The following is a 22,592-nucleotide window of genomic DNA, read 5'->3' on the forward strand; positions in this document are numbered from 1 at the left end:
ACCAGTATGTGGTTCCTCTCATTGTTTTGAATACAATCAATTTATTTAAATATATATGAACCATTTTCCGTTCTTAATATTGGGAAAAAACTCTACAATACGTGAGCGAAATATATAAGATATTAAATGCCATTCAGCGAAGTAGCCAAGTCACTCTATTCCGCCTCCGAACAGGACACAATAGACTAAGAAGACATATGTTTACAAAGCTAGGTATTGGAACAACCCCTTATTGCCCATGTGGAACCGACCATGAAACCACTTTACATGTGCTTATGGATTGCCCATTATACAACGTGCAACGTTCGAACCACTGGGTCACCCCTACGACACTCAACACAAAGCTCTATGGTGAGGCTGAGGACCTAAAGCGGACCACAGACTTCATAGCAGATATCGGACTGCAGCCATAGATGTCCATCAGAGGAACGAAGAAGAAGAAGAAGAAATGTTGAGAATATCTCAAATTCCCAAATAAAAATCTCTATAGAGTTTTCTTACGAAGTTGAAAAATGTACTGTATATTAAGACAATAGAAATTGAGTTCAATTTTTATTCAACACTTGAGTCATAAATTCTAAGATGGTTGACTTATCATCATGTTCCATGACTGGGTACCATTCAATGAACCCATAGCTGTGCTTGTAACTAGATAATATTATACTAAAGGGAAATGATTTACAAGACCAAAATTATCATCTCTCAGAAACAGCTACAATCCATTTGCCTGTCTCCCTCCCATCAAAAGACCCAAGGCAGGGCCCGACAAAACGAAATGGTCTCATTCTAAAACAAGACTATACAGTGACATGAAAAGAACAGATTATGATATCATGGGAAGAAGACAAGGTAAAAATGGAACAACAAAACAAACACTACACCTGTAGATCAGAAGACCAAAGTTTCCCTGCGCTTTAGAGAATGTTGCCTGATACAGTGTAAGCTTGTTTCAAGCTTACATAGTAGTAGTAGTAGTAGTAGTAGTAGTAGTAGTAGTAGTAGTAGTAGTAGTAGTAGTAGTAGTAGTAGTAGTACTAGTACTAGTACTAGTACTAGTACTAGTACTAATAGTACTAGTACTAGTACTAGTACTAGTACTAGTACTAGTACTAATAGTACTAGTACTATTACTATTAGTACTAGTACTAGTACTATTACTATTAGTACTAGTACTAGTACTAGTACTAGTACTATTAGTACTAGTACTAGTACTAGTACTATTAGTACTAGTACTAGTACTAGTACTAGTACTAGTACTATACTACTACTACTACTACTACTACTACTACTACTCGCAGTCGTCGTCGTCGTCGTCGTCGTCGTGTCGTCGTAGTAGTAGTAGTAGTAAGTAGTAGTAGTTAGTTAGTAGTAGTAGTAGTAGTAGTGTAGTAGTAGTAGTAGTAGTAGTTAGTAGTAGTAGTAGTAGTAGTAGTAGTAGTAGTAGTAGTAGTAGTAGTAGTAGTAGTAGTAGTAGTAGTAGTAGTAGTAGTATAGTAGTAGTAGTAGTATAGTAGTAGTAGTAGTTAGTAGTAGTAGTAGTAGTAGTGTAAGTAGTAGTATAGTAGTATTAGTAGTTAGTATAGTATTATATATATAGTACTATACTACTACTACTACTATACAGTAGTTAGTAGTAATTAGTAGTAGTAGTAGTATAGAAAGTAGTAGTAGTAGTAGTGTAGTAGTAGTAGTAGTAGTAGTAGTAGTAGTAGTAGTAGTAGTAGTAGTAGTAGTTAGTAGTTAGTAGTAGTAGTGTAGTAGTAGTAGTAGTAGTTAGTAGTAGTAGTAGTTGTAGTAGTAGTAGTATTAGTAGTAGTATAGTAGTAGTAGTAGTATAGTAGTAGTAGTAGTAGTAGTAGTAGTAGTAGTAGTAGTAGTAGTAGTAGTAGTAGTAGTAGTAGTATAGTATAGTAGTAGTAGTAGTATTAGTAGTAGTAGTAGTAGTAGTAGTAGTAGTAGTAGTAGTTAGTAGTAGTATAGTAGTAGTAGTAGTAGTAGTAGTAGTAGTAGTAGTTAGTAGATAGTAGTAGTAGTAGTAGTAGTAGTAGTAGTAGTAGTAGTAAGTAGTAGTAGTAGTAGTAGTAGTAGTATAGTAGATGTAGTAGTATGTAGTAGTAGTAGTAGTTAGTAGTAGTAGATGTAGTAGTAGTAGTAGTAGTAGTAGTAGTAGTAGTATAGTATAGTAGTAGTAGTAGATAGTATAGTAGTAGTAGTAGTAGTAAGTAGTAGTAGTATAGTAGTAGTAGTAGTAGTAGTAGTAGTAGTATAGTAGTAGTAGTAGTAGTAGTAGTAGTAGTATAGTAGTAGGTAGTAGTGTAGTAGTATAGTAGTAGTAGTAGTAGTAGTAGTAGTAGTAGTAAGCCTCGCAGTCCGAATGACGCTTGCTGAGAATTGTGTGATTTAGTCCTGGTCGATAAGTATAGCTGCTCTCTACATAATAGTAATACGTAAAAGAAAAGATGACATTTATAAAATTTGTCATGGGCCTTATGTGTGGATTTCATTATCTTTAATTAGGTTATCAGCAAAATACACGGATTTCAATACAAAGTTCTTTGACATTCAAAACACACTTCCAATAATAATTTATAAAACACATCTTTCAAGTTAATCAAAAATCAGCATACTCAATTACACCAGGTAATTGCCTCACTCTGGAAAGACACATATTTTAAAAATTTGGCCAGAAAACTCGTCCTTCAAATATCGATCAATTTAAATAACCCTCATCCTTGCAAAAACTCTCAAACCCGGGACATCGCAAGGTCTTCATTAAAGTCCCAGGTTTGAGAGTTTTTGCCAAGATGATGCTCATAAAATTGAATAGTATTTGAAAGACTAGTTTTCTGGCCAAATATTATAATTCGCGCTTTTCCAGAATACGGCAGTTAACTGGTTAATATGAGACAAAGTCAATACAATTCCAGGTGTCATGCAGAGAATATAAAATTGTCTCCATTAACACTACAATCCACAATCCTTTGATCCAAACAGTTGAGTCGTGGGCGTTCTGTCTTTTCTTATTTTTCAATCATGATATTGTCTGTTGTCAATTTAAGGGATTAACCACCTCGTGTGCACAAGAAAAATAGACAAAGATTCAAAATGGATAACGAAGGTTTACATACTATAAATAGATGACACGAATGTGTGTATATAAAACAATAACAAATTTTTAAAAAGACAAAAGATCTGAATGGAAAAAACCATACCATGGTCCCAATATTACTTCTGTATGAAATGTCCATCATAACACACTATCTGAGGTTTCATAAAATGATATGAAGTGGTTAGAATTGACTAAGCACACTAAATGCTCAAACATGGGTCATATATGTAACAACAACTCTGATATATCAAAAAATTAAAATATCACCTTCTTGTTTCTCATAATGTTTAATGTGTGTGGAAAGGATAGGGAGGAAGGGAGATGGGGGCGGGTTGGCGGACGGCTGATTCATTAAGGTTAAGACATTGCACTGTGACCTGAAGAGACCCGAGTTCGAGCCTTACTTCAGGCACTTTTGCTTTTTTCCTTGGCAAGATTATAGATTTCCAATTGGCTAACTTGTTGACATCAGACGTTTGTTTAATGGATTGTCTATATTCCTTCATGGAATGCCTACCCATTTATTTTTTAAAAATTAATACAAACATTCAATGTCAGACACATCGTCTTCCTTTAAGGTTTCGACTTAAATCGCTCTTTAAATGTACTCATTATTATTATTATTATTATTATTATTTCTTCCTTTACAATGAACTCTTATACCAAAATGGAAGAAGCGTCTCATATTGTTGCACAACATCAAGCTCCTCTCCCTTCTCACTCCCCTCCCCGTCACCAACTCAAAGCACCATTCGATGTGAGACATTTCCTCCTCTTCCTCTATGCTGAACTCTTATATCAAAATGAAAGAAGATTTTCAAATTGTTGCACAGCATCAAGCCCCTCTCCCCTCTCACTCCTTGCCACCACTTCAAAGCATGAGTCATAGAGGTTCCAGACAAAACATAAAAAAAACGTAACTCTAGGATTGTATGATTCACATCTTTTCAGAGTCTTATTTTGGACCGGTATCTGTTCCCAAATTTTTCTCGTCAAAGGTGTTCATGGACATTTTTTAAAATAATGAACTTTTCAGAAAAATCAGCATCACAGATGAAAGATAGAAATAAAAATAAAAAGATTAGTCAATACATATCTTCTCCAGTTTTCAAGTACATTGTAGCCATCATGGATTTCAATTTATATTTCATTATTCCCCTAACTTTATAATCTGTCAATTACAAAAGTAAAGTCAAAACTAATTGTGCAATAAATGATTTATATCGATGAGTGAATCACGTTTACGTCACCAGGACTATCTTATTGTGTGATGATTATTCCGTATTACTCCACTCTAATAGATTACACATTGTTTTTGTGTGTTGGATTTGGCAAGGAGAACTGGTGAGTAATTGAATTAAGTAAATGCCATCAATTCTCTATATAAATATTTTAATTACCCGTCATCAAAGAAATTTATGACTATTTGAAAAATGTGTCATGAAAAATGACAAAATTTACATTTAACAAATCTGATTTTTGAGGCATTTAGAAATAATAATAAAATATATAGCATTTCTATAGCATATAAACCATGACTAGGTCATGCTCTGTGTGCTTAGAACCATGACTAGGTCATGCTCTATGTGCTTAATGACTTCGTACTTCAGTAAAAGTATGAATAGGTAACAAGTGTTTATCATCAATATCATCTCAAATGACAGAATTGACAAAATGTCACGTACTAAAATTTAATATTTATGAAAATGGTCGTTATGACTTCTGCTCTCGATACAATTTGATCAGATCTGTGTATTTACGTTATATTCAATCAAGATAGACACAATGCCTGATCTATGTCTTACAGCTGAAAATTAAAATTTTTGGTTAATAAATAAAAAAAAACAAAAAAATTCCATCCCATGTACTTTTTATATTTTATATAAAGAATATTTACTGTTTTTAGTTTTCATCTGTTTTTTTTTTTGTTTTTTTTGACTCAGGGATGTCCTTTGCCAAAAGCAAAAAAGTCTGAAATTTTTTCAGGTAAAGACCATAGACCATAATATGTATTGGAAAGAAATTTGGCATGAGGATATATTTTTAATATGGTCTAGTTGCATGACCCTCGCCTTCAGACCAGTTGGTCTCTGGTTTGAGTCCTACTCTGGGCAGCCAAAGACCAGTTCTTGGAAAAAGGCTCTTTACTCACATTCTCTCGCCCCACTCAGATGTAAAAGAAGTGCCTGTATTATCTCTGTCAAATAAAAATTGTAATAGCGCCTCCAGGTGTCATGTCTCATCCTAGATGTTAAGTGTTGATTTAGGCTTGAGACTGCATGTAAAGCGTTTTGAGCACATTTAGTGGATAGTGGGCTGTATAAAAGCTCAAGTTTTTTTGAGGTTTACAGAAATGTAAGATGTAAATAATATATCACAAGAAATAAAGAGGCAAAAAATCTGGGCCGTTTCCTGGTCACAGTGTTGTCATGGATGCCCACGTCTAGACAGGAAGTTTGAGGGGAAGGAACTCTTTCTTTCGGCGGAAGTATTCGGTCAGACGGATGTTGGAATAGCTATTGAATGCAAAGAATAATGAAATGATTATGGCATGAGCTTTTCCATAAACCCGTAAAAAAAAAAAATCAAATTGCATGTTCTAGAATGACCCATGTAGAAGTTTCATCATCATCATAATAACAATAATAATAATAATAATAATAATAATAATAATAATAATAATAATAATAATAATAATAATAATAATAATAATAATAGCAATAACAACACCACTATTACTACAACTGCTGCTACAACTGCTGCTACTAATGCTGCTGCTGCTGCTGCTGCTACTGCTACTACTACTACTACTACTACTAATAATAATAATAATAATAATAATAATATTAAGAAGAAGAACTGGAATAACAAAGGGTTCCCTGGACACTAAATGGATTATTATTCTAGGGACAAAGTAGACTTCACCCTAAAATGTCTCAGTGAGTTGTTTTAGTTTTAGTCTTACCCGATGTAGTCGAAGTCTATGCTGGAGTGGAATGCCTGTATCAAGGCCCATAAACCCCAGTAGAAATGAGCAGCCTGTGGAATGAATGGATGTTACAATCAGTCAATCAATCAATCAATCAATCAGTTAACAAATCAATTTACAAATAAATAAATACAAAGTTATACACCATCATCAAAACAAAAAAGCTTATGCCTGTAAGAAAAATATATGCCTGGAATAAAAATATACTATAATTAAACACCCTCACGAAGCCACACTCAACGAAAAAAAAAAAATTGAGATGTACAACAGCTGTCCGCATAGACGAAAACACCTACTAATCAACTAAAAACCTACAGAAGCACTTCAACAATCAACAACAACAACAAACAACAACTCAAACCCATTTAACACACAACCCTGATGATGGCCGTAAGGGCCTGAAACATCAATGTAGACTGACTCCAACATCATAGTCAATAATGATGCACTCCATTGTTACATGTCAAGCACTAGCACTATTCATACTATACTTGTTTTTATTTGTTTTTAAGGGTTTTACGGCACTTGCAACACATTTAGGTTATATCAGCGCCAGTAAAACGGAAGAAAATGGGATAGTAGAAAGTTCTAGAATTACAATTAAAGTACCCAAGAGAAAGGATGACAAAGGGGAACTGGGAACAAATAGGGATCAGATGTAGATTCCAAGAGCATACCATCAATGTATTTAGTCTGGGATCACCTATAAGTCTCACCTAGACACAAGCACAAGATCCAACAAAGAGAAATACACTCAAATGCTTACATTTCATTATACATTAAAAATAACAAATATAATAATGTATAACAGAGAGATGATTTACAAGGACAAAAATATCATCTCCCAAAACAATAATGATGCATTTGACTGTTTCCCTCTCAGTAAGGCCAACATGCCGGGGCCAGGACAAAACTAAGTAATCTTATTCCAAGACAAAGACGGAAAGCAAGTTGGAAAACAGATATTAGGGGATAGAAGAATTTTTTTTTTCTTCATCAGGGTTCCTATCAAGTTTGTTTTTGTTTTTAAGGGTTTTACGGCGCTTGCAACACATTAAGGTCATATCAGCGCCAGTAAACAGGAAGAAAATGGGATAGTAAAAAGTAGTGCGGGGCGGTCCTTGGCAAGCTTAAGGACCACGGTCCTACGGTCCCTGGGAAATGAAAACCGCAAGGACCGGTCCTTTTCGACATTGAACATTCCTGAGAGACTGTTGGAAGTTCGAACCGTTTTGACCTTTGGGACTGTGGGATCGTTCATTCTTGAACTGTTAAAGACTTGGGACCGCGAAAAGCGTGATCTACAGGAGTAAAACACACGGAGTAGTCACACTCATTTCAAATTGTAACCTAATTAGAGAAGAGGGGTGATGCCTTCTTTATTTGCTCACAGTACTTCATTGTTACTTCGGACTTCGATAATTTAGCGTGAATAAAATTTGAAATTTATCCCCATTAACGGAGATAATGGAATCACCCAAGGCGTTGATCGAGTTGTTCGTGGCGTTTATACACACACGCAACTCCTACCCCCCCCCCCCCCCCCCCACACACACACACATGAGAGGGCAGCGAGCATTGAAGAGTAAGAGAGAGACGTGAAGTTATAATAAGAGGGGGTGGATGCGGTAATAAGTAATAGGTAATAAGTGGGGTCGATGGTGACTTTTCGCCAGATCTAACAAACCCAGCTACCCATTCACTGCTGAGTAGACAGGGATTCAGAAAAAACTCGACTGCACCCGGGATCGATCTCTGGCCCTTTGCGTATAAAGAGAGTGCTCTATCAACTGAGCTATCGGGGTCCCCAAATATTCTATTGGACCTTTTAAAAATACAAACGTTATAACTGGTTTTTTTGGAAGGAAGAAACTAATGAAACTCATATTATTTGATTAGTTAAAACACCAAACGAAATTTTAATATTATTGTATTATTTTAAATGACAACAATGCGATAGAAAGGAGTGGCGACAAGAGATGGACAAAAGAAAACAAAAAATCAGACTTGCTACTTGCTAGGTTCGAGACACACACACACACACACACACACACACACATACACACACACACATCTTTAGTAGTCACATACATTTCAAACAATAACCCATTAGAGAAGAGGGGTCATGCCTTCATCATAGATCATTGTCATTGTGATCATTATGGTGTCGTAAATGTTGAAATTTACCCCGTATAATGGAATCGTCCAAGGCGTGCGCCTCCTGTTCCCCCCATCTCACACACGAAAGGGCGGTTTGCGGAGTGGAGGGAGGTAGTCGTCTGCCTCTATGGTCGTCTGTGTCATTTAGTGTATGGCAAAGGGGGGTGGGTGCGATTAATTAAGTGGGATGGGTGGTGATTGGTGGAAGATAGGCAAAGAACCGAGGCAACGAATCGCTGGGGAAGTTGTATGGCGCGAGACCGTTGAAAGGTGATAAGAAGTGAGGACCGCCGCCGGTCTTCCTCTTTGGGACTGGTCCCCGGTTCACAGCTAAAAGACCGGTCCTCAGCGCGGCACTAGTAAAAAGTTCTAAAATTACAATTAAAGTTAAAGCACAAAAGAAAAGGTAAGACAAAGGGGAATTGGTTCAAATAGGGAACAGGTGTAGATTCCAAGAGCACACCGTCAAAGTACTTAGTTTGAAATCACCTAAAAGTCTCATCCAGACACAAGCACAGGTCCCAACTAAGAGGAATACACTAAAATGTTTACCAATCATATAATATAAAATGTAAACTAAACATAATACAATGCATAACAGAGAGATGATTTAGAAGGAAAAAAATATCATCTCACAAAACTATAACTATACATTCGACTATATCCCTCCCAGCCAAGGAACTCCGGCCAGGATCAGGACAAAACTAAGTAATCTCATTCCAAGACAATGACAGGAAACAATTGGAAAACGGGTATGGGGGGATAGAAGACACAGTATGCACCTCCCTGCCCACTATGGGAGGTCAGGATCCCCACCCAGCCTTTCAAGTTTGAACCAATTACCAAATGTCAGCTGCTGCAGCCCAGCGTCGCCATGCAAAGTGAGCTAAATAAGGTGTGGTTACTTGCCCAATGTCACACAGCAGACATGTAATCGATCTTGCCACCTTCTATCTATCATGAGTGTAGTCAGTGATAGAAATTGTATGAGAACTGGCACTAAAGGCCTTGAAATTTTTTCAATGGGGAAACTTGGAGAGTAGGTGGAAAAAGAAACACGTCCAACTCCTTATATTAAAAAAAAAAACAAAAAAAAAAAAACAGCCCAACATTTTACAAAACACCGTTATACACAATAAATTATGATAACAGTAAGTTCACAATTCCATCACACAGAACCAACACAAATAACAACAGTTTTTCCCCCAAGAACCATCAAGGAATAGAGCACTCTTCCATCAGAAATCCTGTATATTATCAATAACAACAGAGTTGACCAAACATTTATCTTTCAACTCAATAACACAACAATGGAAAGTCACAACATAATTGTATAAAATCTACAGTGGTGGAAAATTCACCATTTGTAGAGAAAGATGTTGGAACTTGAATTTGAACTTGAAAAGGGTGCCTAAAAGGTCATTTGTTTTTTTGTTTGTTTGTTTTTTTTTTTTTATAAAATTGAAATTTGTTTCCATTTGGTTCGATAGGGGAGACAAGAAGAGTCCTTTTGAATTCCATTAAAGTAACAAAATAGTTGTCCTTCACAGCCATGAGGCCCATGGATCCGAAGCTTATCCCGACTTCTATAGCGTGAAAGGGACAATAGCAATTGCTTGCTATCCTTTGGATAGGACACTTAGTCTATCGCAAAGTACTTTTCACCAAATCTAACAGATGCAACTACCCATTCACTGCTGGGAGAACAGGGAGGTCATAAAAAAAATCTCGACTGCATCTGGGATCGAGCTCGGTCCCTTTGCATGTGAAGCGAGTGCTCTACAAACTGAGCTATTGGGACCTCCGTTTTGAAACCCACTGAGCATGGTGAAATTATGAAAATGCTCAAAATAAACAAGATTGTTTATTGACCTATTGTTATTTCAAAAAGAAACGCTCCTAGCGTGTATTGTGTATCGAGACCACCAAAGACACTCACACAGACACATTTATTGACTTGAATATAGAGACACTCCACGTCTTTGGCAGTCACTGTGTCCCTGGATTTCCCATCACTCTCTGCTTTGCTCTGTAAATAATGCTGTAACCACGGTAACTGTTCCTCTTTAGAAGGGTAAAGATTGTAATCCACTTCATCCATACCTGGAAAAAAAAAATTAATTAAAATTACTAAATGTGACCAAAGTGCTTTATAAGGGGTCTAAAGCCAACAGCAACACTTAGTAGATATTAGGAAGAAACATAAAAATAAGGTGCTATGGCAATTTTTTTTCAAACAAAAATAACACTATTGCCGACCATTAACTTTACATCCGACGAATATTATGGTAACAGAACTTTAATCATTTTTTTTTACTTTAAAAAACTAAAACATTTTCAAGAAACTGAATGATATGATGGTAAGTCATACATACATGCATAAATAATAAAAAAAATAAATAAAAATTTAAGAATCTATACAGAACTGCCAACCTTCCCAGAATGAAAAGTGTATTCTATGATCCTAAAAAGTGTATTTTTCAGCAAAAAAGTGTATTTTTTAATAGTAAAAAAGTGTATTTTGTCCGCATGTGTGAAAAATAAATGTGCGCAACATACAAAAATTTATATAAAAGCTAACATCAAACCCAAATCAAAAATAAACTCCGATCTTCATCATTCAAACATTCTTTTGCAGCAATCACTAGTAATTGCAAAATTATTGGTTTATCGAGAAACTAAAACTTAATGACCATTACAAATCAGCATAAGGCTCAAAGAAATGACCAAAAGACCCCAAATATGTTGGTAGTATTGATTCTAGTGCCTGAAGAAGAGGAGGTGGTGGTTGTAGCGATGGTGCTCTAGTGGTGGTGGTGATGCAAGAAGTGATGTGGTGGTGGTGGTTGTGGCCGTGGTGATGCCATGGTGGTGATGGTTTGAGATGATGATGCTGATGTCCCAAATGAAGTTGTGATGGTGATATACATCTGCCAGCCCAGTAAATCAGTTGAAGGTTTTGAGATAAAATATTTGTGAGAGTGGTCTTCAATCTAATAGAGATGACAATTTGCAGCTGTGACAAGATAATTTCCATTATTTTATCAAATGATATATGTCTCTCTCTCTCTCTCTCTCTCTCTCTCTCTCTCTCTCTCTCTCTCTCTCTCTCTCTCTCTCTCTCTCTCTCTCTCTCTCTCTCTCTCTCTATCTCTATCTCTCTCTTCCTTTTTTATAGCATTTACTACTCCTCCTCCTTCTGCAACTACTAGACTAGCACTATTACTACCACCACTGCAAATTCTACTCCTACCATTATTACTACTACTACTACATACTTACTAATACTATTGGTCAAGTGATGGGAAATTCACACATATCACAGACAAGTTAAATACTTCTAGAGGATTCATTTTGAACCATTTTGTTCCTAAAACTGCCCAGTTGGTAATGAAAAAAAAAATATCACTCATACAAAATAATAAATCTTAAAAAAAGATCATTAAATTTTTGAAAACAAAATAGAGTAATTTTAGTAATTATAAAGGCAAATAATCCATTTATGTTTAAGCTTATCAGCAATACAGTTTTTAATTGAAAGCTTCATTGCCAAAGATGTTAGTTAAATTTAATTTTCACTTACAATTTTCTATTTAACAAGTGGTAAAAGCTTAAATGTGGCCTGAGGCCATTTAATGTATAAAATAAGCTTAAATGCATAATTCTATGCAAATCCTCAAAAAGTTATGAGAAAAATATTGGTGAAAACCTGCAACATATAACTAACTGAAATGATAACAATAGTACTAACTGTGATGCATCATTCAGAAACACGGTCAACAATTGATGTATGACATGTTGTCATTTTCAACATCATTCATGCTTGAGAAAAAAAATCAAAATATCACAACAACAAAAAGCGTACAAAATCCTTTGGAATCGTATCCACGTATTTGAGTTTAAAAATCGCACTAAAATACGATTTATCGTACCGGTTGGCAGGTCTGTCTATATAGAACATTTCCATAGATTTACCATGCTCAATGTTCTTGACATTGTTTCATTTACTCTTCCAGCAAGCCAAATGGAACCATATACCTTACCCTAGGACACAGCCATGGGTGCCAGCAGGAAGAAGTGCTGAAACCTGAAACTAAAATCTTGACACTTTGCCAAACCTGAAAAGGTTCCTACTGAAAATGCGGCCTAAACTTTACTCTTATTTCATCACCGTTTTTATACCATTTTTAAATGATTACAAAACAAACATATTGACACAATGAGGAATCTACCTCCATACACTGAAAAGGTGGCTGGATAACATTTTCGAATTTATGCCGATACTATTAGGTTATTTTACTCAAAACACTGAAACCGGAGGTATTTGACTTTGAAATATCGCGAAACCGGAATTCTGGCATGAACCGGAAAACTGGCACCCATGGAAACATCATTGCATCCACCCACTGACCACACTTACTTAAAATTGGTAATATTCAATTGAATATTTCTTCCAATGCTTATCTTACTTTCGTATCTTGCTTATCGTTTCTTATTGTATATACCCTACCTTCCCACACATTTTTTTGTTACTTCTTATATGACAAGTGAGTTATTTTCTCGTACCGTTATTCAATCTCTAGGTGAACTAAATTAGCTTGAATGTCTACATTATGTTTCAGTCATATTGTAATGAATTTGCTAACTAAATGGTTTGCATGTTGTTTAAAAGAAATTATTCAGCCATCCGTTGTGTGGTCTAAATTATGTTGTGTTGGACCTAATAAAAATTATAGTGATATTATTATTGAAAATTGTGAAATGAAATGAAAGAAAGAGCTTCCTATGTTCAAATCTTTATTATTTTCTCTAGGCTAGGGCTATTGGTCATACTGACCAACAGGTACCAGTGCCTGTTGGTCAGTACTAAATAAGAGGTGCCACCGGCAATTGATCAGTACTGATGAACACAGGGCCTGGTTGTCAGTGCTGATAGACTTTTTCTAACTTATTCGTCACTCCTCGATTATTCCATGAGTAATAAAATAATATAAAAAATCCCAGACAAATTTGATTTAAGTTTATAACGTGTGATGCAACGGAATGACTCTCGTTGCTTTATGACGCCTTAAGATTCTTGTTATTTTATGTTGTCCATTCTAATTATGTATTAGTTGGATTTGTTAGTTGTTGTTTTTGTTTTTTTTCTTTTTTGTTTTTATTTTTTTTGTTAGTTTTATTCAGACCGAAGGGCTAGAGCTCAGGTGGTCGCTGGTTTGGATAAGTAAGTTAGTTTTGTTTTGATTGTTTTTGTTTGCTCATTCAGCCCACGCCAGCTTGTTGCTGGTTTCAGTTCTAAATCCATAATCAAAACCGTGACGACCCAAGAAAGAGTAGATATATCATTTTATGACATTATTGTAAATTATTCTAACACTGGTATTGCATGTCTCCACAATTTACCGGATTCATCTATTTGGAATGAATAGAATTATTATAAAAGAATCCGTGAGGAGTGAGGATGTTGAACCTCTACATAAGAGATAGGGAACAAAATTACAATCGTTCAATCAAGCGTAAGAAAAACAACCGGTTTGAAAGTCATGAAAATTGTTACTTATTTCCTCTAAACAGTGTCATGTCGGGATGATTGAAAATGTACAAAATTGATTTTATGCACAAAATCTATAAAACATTACTGCTTCCACCATCAATATGATAGTGATAATATGTGGTTACGATCAGTGCTGACGGTGACAAAAAGCGAAAAAGGAGGAAAATCTTGAACGATTGCTTTTAAGCTCCATTTTTATTGCATTGACCCCGCTTTAAGAGCAATAGAGATGATAGACCATCATTGATATTCTAGCTAATCCCTGCAGTAGAGTGGGAGACTGCATCTATTTGTTCCATCATCACATATCAATTCGCTCAATGTCAGTACATTTCATTGGGGGGGGGGATGCAATCTTTTTAAAGGATGAAATTCCTCCCCTGACACCATAATCGCGGATTTCCGTGGATCCAAGGAAAACCATCCGATTATCACTATCATTGGAAAGGTGGATATTCATTTAGCACAGAGACCAACCCCCCTCTCCTTCCAGTTCTAGTGCATCCTACAATCTTGACAGAAAGTGTTCCCATAGGCCAGTTTTAAATCTTTCAGCGCCAGAAAAACAGATGTCAAAAGATGATAGATGTCGAGTGGATTTTAACATGAGAGGACTAACAAGTTGAGAGCAGACCTTAAAAAGGACAACAAAGGGGATAGAATAAACAACAAGATTGACTACCCCCCCCCTCCCCCCTCCTATAATAAGAATGACAACCATAAATAAACCTCAAGTCCCAAGCCCAAGACTTCGAAGACCATGGATCAAATGTGCATAGGTCTCATACTCGTCCCTGGCGTGCTCAGTGGGAGTAAACTATGCACGTGACAAGCATGAAATTTTGCATGGTCATGAACCTCATCATTTTAGAAAAAGTCACCAAATTTCAGGTCTCTGTGTCAAAAATTGACTGTTTTATGAATAAAAAACACCCCCCTGGGGTCTTTTTGGCCCCTAATCATGAAAATAGGGTTTTAAAAAAGGCCCGATTCAATTCTCACAAAGAGAAATCGATTTAATATACTATTTATTTTTGAGGATTTACCTGCATATTCAGCAAAGTGGTCTCCTATATCGAAAGCCTCGTAATTATAAAATGCATACTCGTAGTCAATGAAGCGGATTGTACCTAAAGGAAATAAAAAAGAATATTATATAAGGAAACGTCGAGGGGGAGGGACAAATGGTAATCCCTTAGCAATTTTTAACTTCAAACAGATATTATCCCACATTCTTATCGACAACCCAAAATTGTCATTGACACACCATAACATCTAGACTGATGTTCACCCTACAATAAAATAGACAACCCAAAATTGTCATTGACACATCATAACATCTAGACTGATGTTCACCCCACAATAAAATAGACAACCCAAAATTTTAATAGACACAACCCCCACACTGAATAGACAATCTAACAGGTAGCCTACCATGCAAAATGGTAATACCCCCCCCCCCCCCCACACACACACACATTTAATGTCTAAGAAATAGACATTACAACACACAACACGCGTCCTAATCTAAACGACAACCCATAAAAAAATCAATCAATCAATCAATCAAACAAACATATCCCCACATCTAAATAGATAATCAGCACCCCTCTCTCCTAAGACACATACTACACATCAAAGAGCTACATCTTCTAATCTAATAGGCAACACCCCCCCCCCCCAACCCCTCCACTCTCTCTCTCTTTCAACACCTTTCCTATGGCCAAAGCTTGTGCAACTTTGTGGTCCAGTAGTGTAACACTCGCCTTCATGCTTATAGGCTCCTTGTTCGGGTCCCGCTCTAGGCAATGCAAAGTTGAGTCCTTGGAAAAGGCTCTTTATCCACATTCTCTGACCTCACTCAGGTGGAAATTAGTACCTAGCTGGTAATACCATTGTTTCTGTCAACAAACAAAAATCGTTACATCGCCTTACAGGCGTCATGTCTTAAATTACATGTTAAGTGTTGCTGCTGGCTGAAGATCTCTTGTAAAGACATTATGTGGATACTGCACTACATAATAGCTGCTTAATGGGCAATAATGGCAGCACATGTGAGGCCTAAAGCAAAAAAAAACATGGCACATAAATTATAAATATATCAAAGCTCTACCTGATTTCATCTGTTTCTATAAATACTAACAAGGTCAGTGTGAGAGAGTTAAAGGCGGTTTAAGCTAAGCGACCCTGACCTTGATTGTTGTTGTAAATGATGTTCTTCAGCAAGAGGTCGTTATGGCTGAATACGATAGCCATGCCCAGAGAGTCCAACTCATCCATCAAACTGTCTAGTTCCTGTTGTAGCTGAGATTTGTTGGGGATGATGCTGACAAACCTGTAGAACATGGAGGCAATATATGCTAGGTCTCCTTTCTACTACTACAAGCTATGATGAGTTTTTGGCTTCCACTACCGAACAGCTAACTAAAGCAGTTTTTATTCAATTTAATGGTGAAAAGTTTTGATTCAATTTAATAGTGAAAAGTTTTGATTCAATTTGAAAAGTTTTGATTCAATATAATGGTGAAAAGTTTTGATTCAATATAATGGTGAAAAGTTTTGATTCAATTTAATGGTGAAAAGTTTTGATTCAATATAATGGTGAAAAGTCTTGATTCAATTTAATGGTGAAAAGTTTTGATTCAATTTAATGGTGAAAAGTTTTGATTCAATTTAATGGTGAAAAGTTTTGATTCAATAAAATGGTGAAAAGTTTTGATTCAATCTAATGGTGAAAAGTTTTGATTCAATCTAATGGTGAAAAGTTTTGATTTAATTTAATGGTGAAAAGTTTTGATTCAATTTAATGGTGAAAAGGAAATCTAAATGCTAGGGCATCAACGATATTTAATCCATCCCATTGCGTCAAATTGGTCACTTTTAAAGCTAAATGTATATATGTACCGCTGAATGAAAATGGTTTAGACACGCTTAGGCAGCGTGGTTCAGCTGTACAGTCTTTGCTTCGTACCCAAAAGGTACTGAGTTCAATCACCCATCGCTGCGCAGTGTGGCCTTGAGCAAGTCACCTCGCCCTAGCTCAATTTGCAGCGCTGCACTGCGGCTGACACCTGGGTTATTCCAGTCTTTCCTTGGAATATAAACAGTTTAAATTTTTTTACTTTAAATTTTTTTCTCAGATTGCCAAGTCCACACAGTCACAATTTTATCAAGACAATTGGCTACTATGATCTAGTAATATGACACTCCGCTTCTGACCTACAAGTTCTGCTGTTTACAGCACAAAGTTGAGTCCTTGAAAAAGGCTCTTTTCTCACATTTTTCCACTATACTTTTTTTGTAAAATGAGAGAGAACCTAATTGAAAATAGCACTGTCTCTAACTTAAAACAATTTTTTGTAAAGTAATATGTCTCGTTCTACAAGTTAAGTGTTGCTGTTGGCTTGAAACCACATGTAAAGCAAATTCACCATATTTAGCAAATATCATATTGTTTAAAAACTCAAGTTTTTGTCTTTAAAACAAAAATTGAAAGCATCAATGTCACAACAAAAGATGAGAATAAATAACTAACATCAGCATCATCATCACCAGCCTTTCAACAACCACCATCACCACTAACAGCAGCAACAGTATAGGCAATGCCATGCATCACCACTAGCAACTGCGTAGGCAAGATCAAAAACAACAACAACAACAAACCAGACAACAACTTACAGCTTTTGTTTAGCTTCGTCTTCAAAGCGGGTTGGAACCGCGTCTAGAAATGACTGTGTCCTCGCCCTGAGCTCGGACTGAGGCCGTCCATCCTTGCAAGGCCCTGGAACACGGTGTAGCTTGACCATCTCCTCCGCTATCAGTCTGGAAAGTATGTTAAGGGCATAAAGGGTTAAAAAGGCAGACCTGCCAAATTGAAAACGTCCAATTTAGTAATTTCTATGTCAATTTTTAGTAATATGACAAGGAAATTAGTAATTTCTAAAATTGTGTACGAACAATCACAATTTGACATTGATGATCACTTAACATTGCATCGTCATACTTATATGCTGTTGAAATGATTTATTATTATTACTATTATTATCATTATTATTATTATATATTATTATTATTATTATTATTATTATTAATTATTATATATATTATATTATTAATATATTATTATTATACTATTATTATCATTATTATTATTATTATTATTATTAATATTATTAATTATTATTATTATCCACATTATTATAATTATTAACTTACATTATTACATATATATATAATATAATTAACAAATTATTATATATAACAATTATAAAATTATTACATATTATTAAACATTATTAATATTATTATATTATTATACATTATTATTAAATTAATTATTAATATTATTAATATCATTATATCATTATTAATATTAATTATCATATTATATTATATCAATTATTATTATATATTAATTATTATTATTATATATATCAATTATTATCATTATTATATTATTATTAATTACTATTATTATCATTATTATATATTATTATTATTATCATTATTAATATTATTATTATTATTATTATTATTATATTATTATTATTATTATTATTATATTATTATTATATATTATTATTATTATTATTATTATTATTATTATTATATTATTATTATTTATTATTATTATTATTATTATTATATTATTATTATATTATTAATTATTATCATTATATTATTATTATTATTATATTAATTATTTATTATTATTATATTATATATTATTATTATTATCATTATTATTATTATTATTATTATCATTATTATTATTATTATTATTATCATTATTATTATTATTATATTATTATTATTATTATTATTATTATTATTATTATTATATTATTATTATTATTATTATTATTATTATTATTATTATATTATTATTATTATTATATATTATTATTATTATTATTATTATTATTATTATTATTATTATTATTATTATTATTTATTATTATTATTATTATTATTATTATTATTATTATTATTATTATTATTATTATATTATTATTATTATTATTATTATTATTATTATTTTTTATTATTATTATTATATTATTATTATTATTATTATTATATTATATTATTATTTATTATTATTATTATTATTATTATTATTATTATTATTATTATTATTTATTATTATTATATTATTATTATTATTATTATTATTATATTATTATTATTATTATTATTATTATTATTATTATATTATATTATATTATTATTATTATTATATTATTATTATTATTATTATTATTATTATTATTATTATTATTATTATTATTATTATTATTATTATTATTATTATGAGGGAATGATGCATTTCAAACACAGGAGTATCCACTTTTGAAATGTTGTTGAAATTTATAAATCATAATTTGCCTGGACATTTGCCAGCGAGTCTTCGTTACAGCAAAAATATGTTAAGCAATGCCCTAAAACAATTTTTAAAAGCCGTCTTGTAAACAGTGACAAATAAACTGAGTCAGACAGACAGACAGACAGACAGACATGCATCCATCCACCCATCCATCCATAGACAGACAGGGACAGCTGGAAATGCAAGAGTCGCTTACTACACAGACAGACAAACAGTCATACAAATTATAGACACCAATCAATGATGACTGACCTCTGTATCTTGGGTTCCCTGACCGTTCGTTCATCCAACGGCACCCCAGGAAAGAAGCCGTACGCCATACCATTACCGAAGACGCAGTAAACAGGTGGGGCGAGACCGGCCTCGCTGAGCAGACGGAAGGTCTCCTGTTCCTCTTTGCGGTTGATGATGATGTCAGTGCCCTGGCCGTTCACTCGGACCAGGACCATGTCTTCCTTATCCTCCTTGCTCACACCGCCACTGGCATTGGTTCCATTGACGTGACATCCCATCAGCTTGTTGGTGATGCCATCTGTGAATACCTACAATAATCATAGTAGTCATAATAATGATGATGTGTAATAATAATAATTATAATGATGTCATCATCATCATCATCCTTATTATTATTATTATTATTATTATATTATTATTATTATTATTATTATTATTATTATTATTATTATTATTATTATTATTATTATTATTATTATCGTCATTACAATTTCTATCTCCTACAAACTACGATTTAAAAAAACATTTTCAAGTTGGCAGATCTTCAAATATCAATGTCATGCTCCCCTGTTTATCTCAAAATGATTCGAATAACACAATGACAATGACCCTAGGACTTCATATACTCTATAGATGTCACTGCAATGACCCCATACAACTCATTTCGTAGAAATACACTATGTTATTGAAAAGGATCTTTTACATAAATATAATTTAATATGTAAGCGAAACACCTCAAGTCGGGGGAGAAGATTTTATATTCAGGGAGAGGGACGGGATTCATAATATGTGACCCCTCGTCTCAAAACGGTATTAAGTCGGGATGATTAAGATGCTGAAAATGGAATTTGTAGCCAGAAATATCAGACTTAATTGAGTTTTTATGCCTTATAGAGGAGAAGGAATATCATATTTTAGAGTGCTAAATACCAATAATTCATATTTTTGACCAGTTTACCTATAATTTGACTTAGTAGCATCTGGTCCATCCTGACATAATACCGTTTTGAGACGTTGGGTCACATATACAGGGAGCAGGATAACAAAGAAGGTATTCGACTGAAACCATCAGGGCAGAAGATCAAAGGGAAGGCCACGGGGAACATGGAGAAAAATTAAAGAAGCTGATATACAGAGAAGTGAGAGAAGTGATAAGACATGGAATGAGATGAAAAAGTTAGCTCGGGATAGAGAGGGAAGGAAACTGTTTGTCTGTGGCCTATACCCTGACCCAGGGTCAAAAAAGCAGTGATGATGATGATGAATTTAATATAGCAGACCTTCCAATTTGAAATTATTGTTTTTTTTTTAATGTAAATTTTAGAAGATGAGAATTGTAGTCGCTGTAGTTAACTTTTAAAATTAGCAACTTACTCTCAAAAGGATTAAAATAACACTTCAAAATCTTTAAAATTATTGACCCTGGGATAAACATTCATTTTCAAGATTTTTTTAAATAACTCAGAGATGCTCAAAAAGTTATAAAATCATAGGACCCGACATTTCCTAATTCTACGAATTCTTCGTAATATTTAGTAGGCAGGTCCTGTAACTCTGGTAAATTATAATAAGTAAGCATTCTTCCCGCCATTCACGCGACATGCTCAAGTGGCTTCCGGCAACCATCGATGTATCAAAGGGGAGTAGATGGATGTAAAGAAAGTGTTTTGAATGGAATCCAAACCTGTAACGAGACACCCTATAATAATGTCAGTGTAGCGCGCCGACCAAAGGTATCAATTATCCCCCCCACTCCAGCGCCCGAGTGGCAGCGCGTTGCCAAATTATTACACGACGGGCGTGTCGTGTTGGCACACAGTCCTCTTGTTTGATGTGTTAGATCTTGACAGTTCTCTCTTTCCACCCCATTGAAACCCATCGGCCAATACACAATGGGATAATTACAGATCATTGTGTAACGGCACATAATATTTTAAGAATAATAACAATATATTTCTATAGCCCCTAAGCATCCATCTAAATGCTTTTGTTTTTTTTTGTTTGTTGTTTTTGAGGGTTTTACGGCGCTTGCAACACATAAAGGTCATATCAGCGCCAGTAAAAAGGAAGAAAATGGGATAGTAAAAAGTTCTAGAATTACAATTAAAGCACAAAAGAAAAGGTAAGACAAAGGGGAATTGGTTCAAATAGGGAACAGATGTAGATTCCAAGAGCACACCGCCAAAGTACTTAGATTGAGATCACCTAAAAGTCTCATCCAGACACAAGCATAGGTCCCAACTAAGAGGAATACACTCAAATGTTTACCAATCATATAATATAATATGTAAACTAAACATAATAGAGAGATGATTTACAAGGGAAAAAAATATCATCTCCCAAAACTATAACTATACATTCGACTGTTTCCCTTCCAGCCAAGGAACTCCAGCAGGGATCAGGACAAAACCAAGTAATCTCATTCCAAGACAATGACAGGAAACAATTGGAAAACGGGTATGGGGGGATAGAAGATACAGCATGTACCTCCCTGCCCACTACGGGAGGTCAGGGTCCCTAAATGCTCTTCAGAGCTTTACAATTAACTCATACGTACAACCACACACACACACATACACACATACACACACACACACACACACACACACACAGGCCCACACATACAAATTACAGATTATTTTTTTTGATTTATTTTTTTCAATTAATTTATTTATTTATTTATTATTATTATTATTATTATTATTATTATTATTATTATTTTATTTCATCAGTTATAAAATGACCTGTAAAATAACAATCTTAAGATTCTTCTTAAATGTTAGAACACTAAGAGCAGATTTTGTTCTAAAACAGAGAGTTCCACAGGCGTGGAGCTGTACAGTTAAAAGCTTATTGGGGGCAATTAATTATACATGTATATATTTCTTTCAATAAAAAAGAGATTCTGATGATCTTAAGACACGACTAGATGTAAAGATTTCGAAAACGTCTTGTAGTAAAACATTTATAGCCGTATATAAGAATTTTGTTCTCTATTGTGCAACGAACAAGGAGCCAGTGAGTGAAGGGCATGTAAAGCAGAAGTAATGTGTTATCTAAGTAATAAGTAATGCCTTATCGTGTACCTTCTGCAGTCTTTCGATAGAATACTTGGGGCAACCAGACAAAGGAACGTTACAATAATCTATTCTACTAAGTT

The 22,592-nt window shown here is 34.2% G+C and overlaps 1 protein-coding gene across 2 annotated transcripts in view; it reads right to left on the reverse strand.

Annotated features, from left to right (window-relative positions):
- Nucleotides 1–3,744: 3,744 nt before the first annotated feature.
- The window catches only part of LOC144978923 (ethanolamine kinase 1-like), a 28,967-nt gene continuing 10,119 nt past the window's right edge, over nt 3,745–22,592 (reverse strand). For both annotated transcript variants that reach the window (XM_078925543.1, XM_078925544.1), the window contains exons 2-8: nt 19,451–19,740; nt 17,491–17,634; nt 16,005–16,147; nt 14,859–14,942; nt 10,198–10,361; nt 6,075–6,148; nt 3,745–5,625 (exon numbers count right to left, since the gene is read on the reverse strand). In XM_078925543.1, the coding sequence (XP_078781669.1) occupies nt 5,553–5,625; nt 6,075–6,148; nt 10,198–10,361; nt 14,859–14,942; nt 16,005–16,147; nt 17,491–17,634; nt 19,451–19,740 (972 nt within the window). In that variant the 3' untranslated portion in view covers nt 3,745–5,552. The remainder of the gene's footprint in view (nt 5,626–6,074; nt 6,149–10,197; nt 10,362–14,858; nt 14,943–16,004; nt 16,148–17,490; nt 17,635–19,450; nt 19,741–22,592) is intronic.

This window comes from Berghia stephanieae, chromosome 8 (assembly GCF_034508935.2).
Source record: "Berghia stephanieae isolate SIO BIC M18660-M18661 chromosome 8, UCSD_Bste_1.3, whole genome shotgun sequence".
Taxonomy (NCBI): Eukaryota; Metazoa; Mollusca; class Gastropoda; order Nudibranchia; family Aeolidiidae; genus Berghia; species Berghia stephanieae.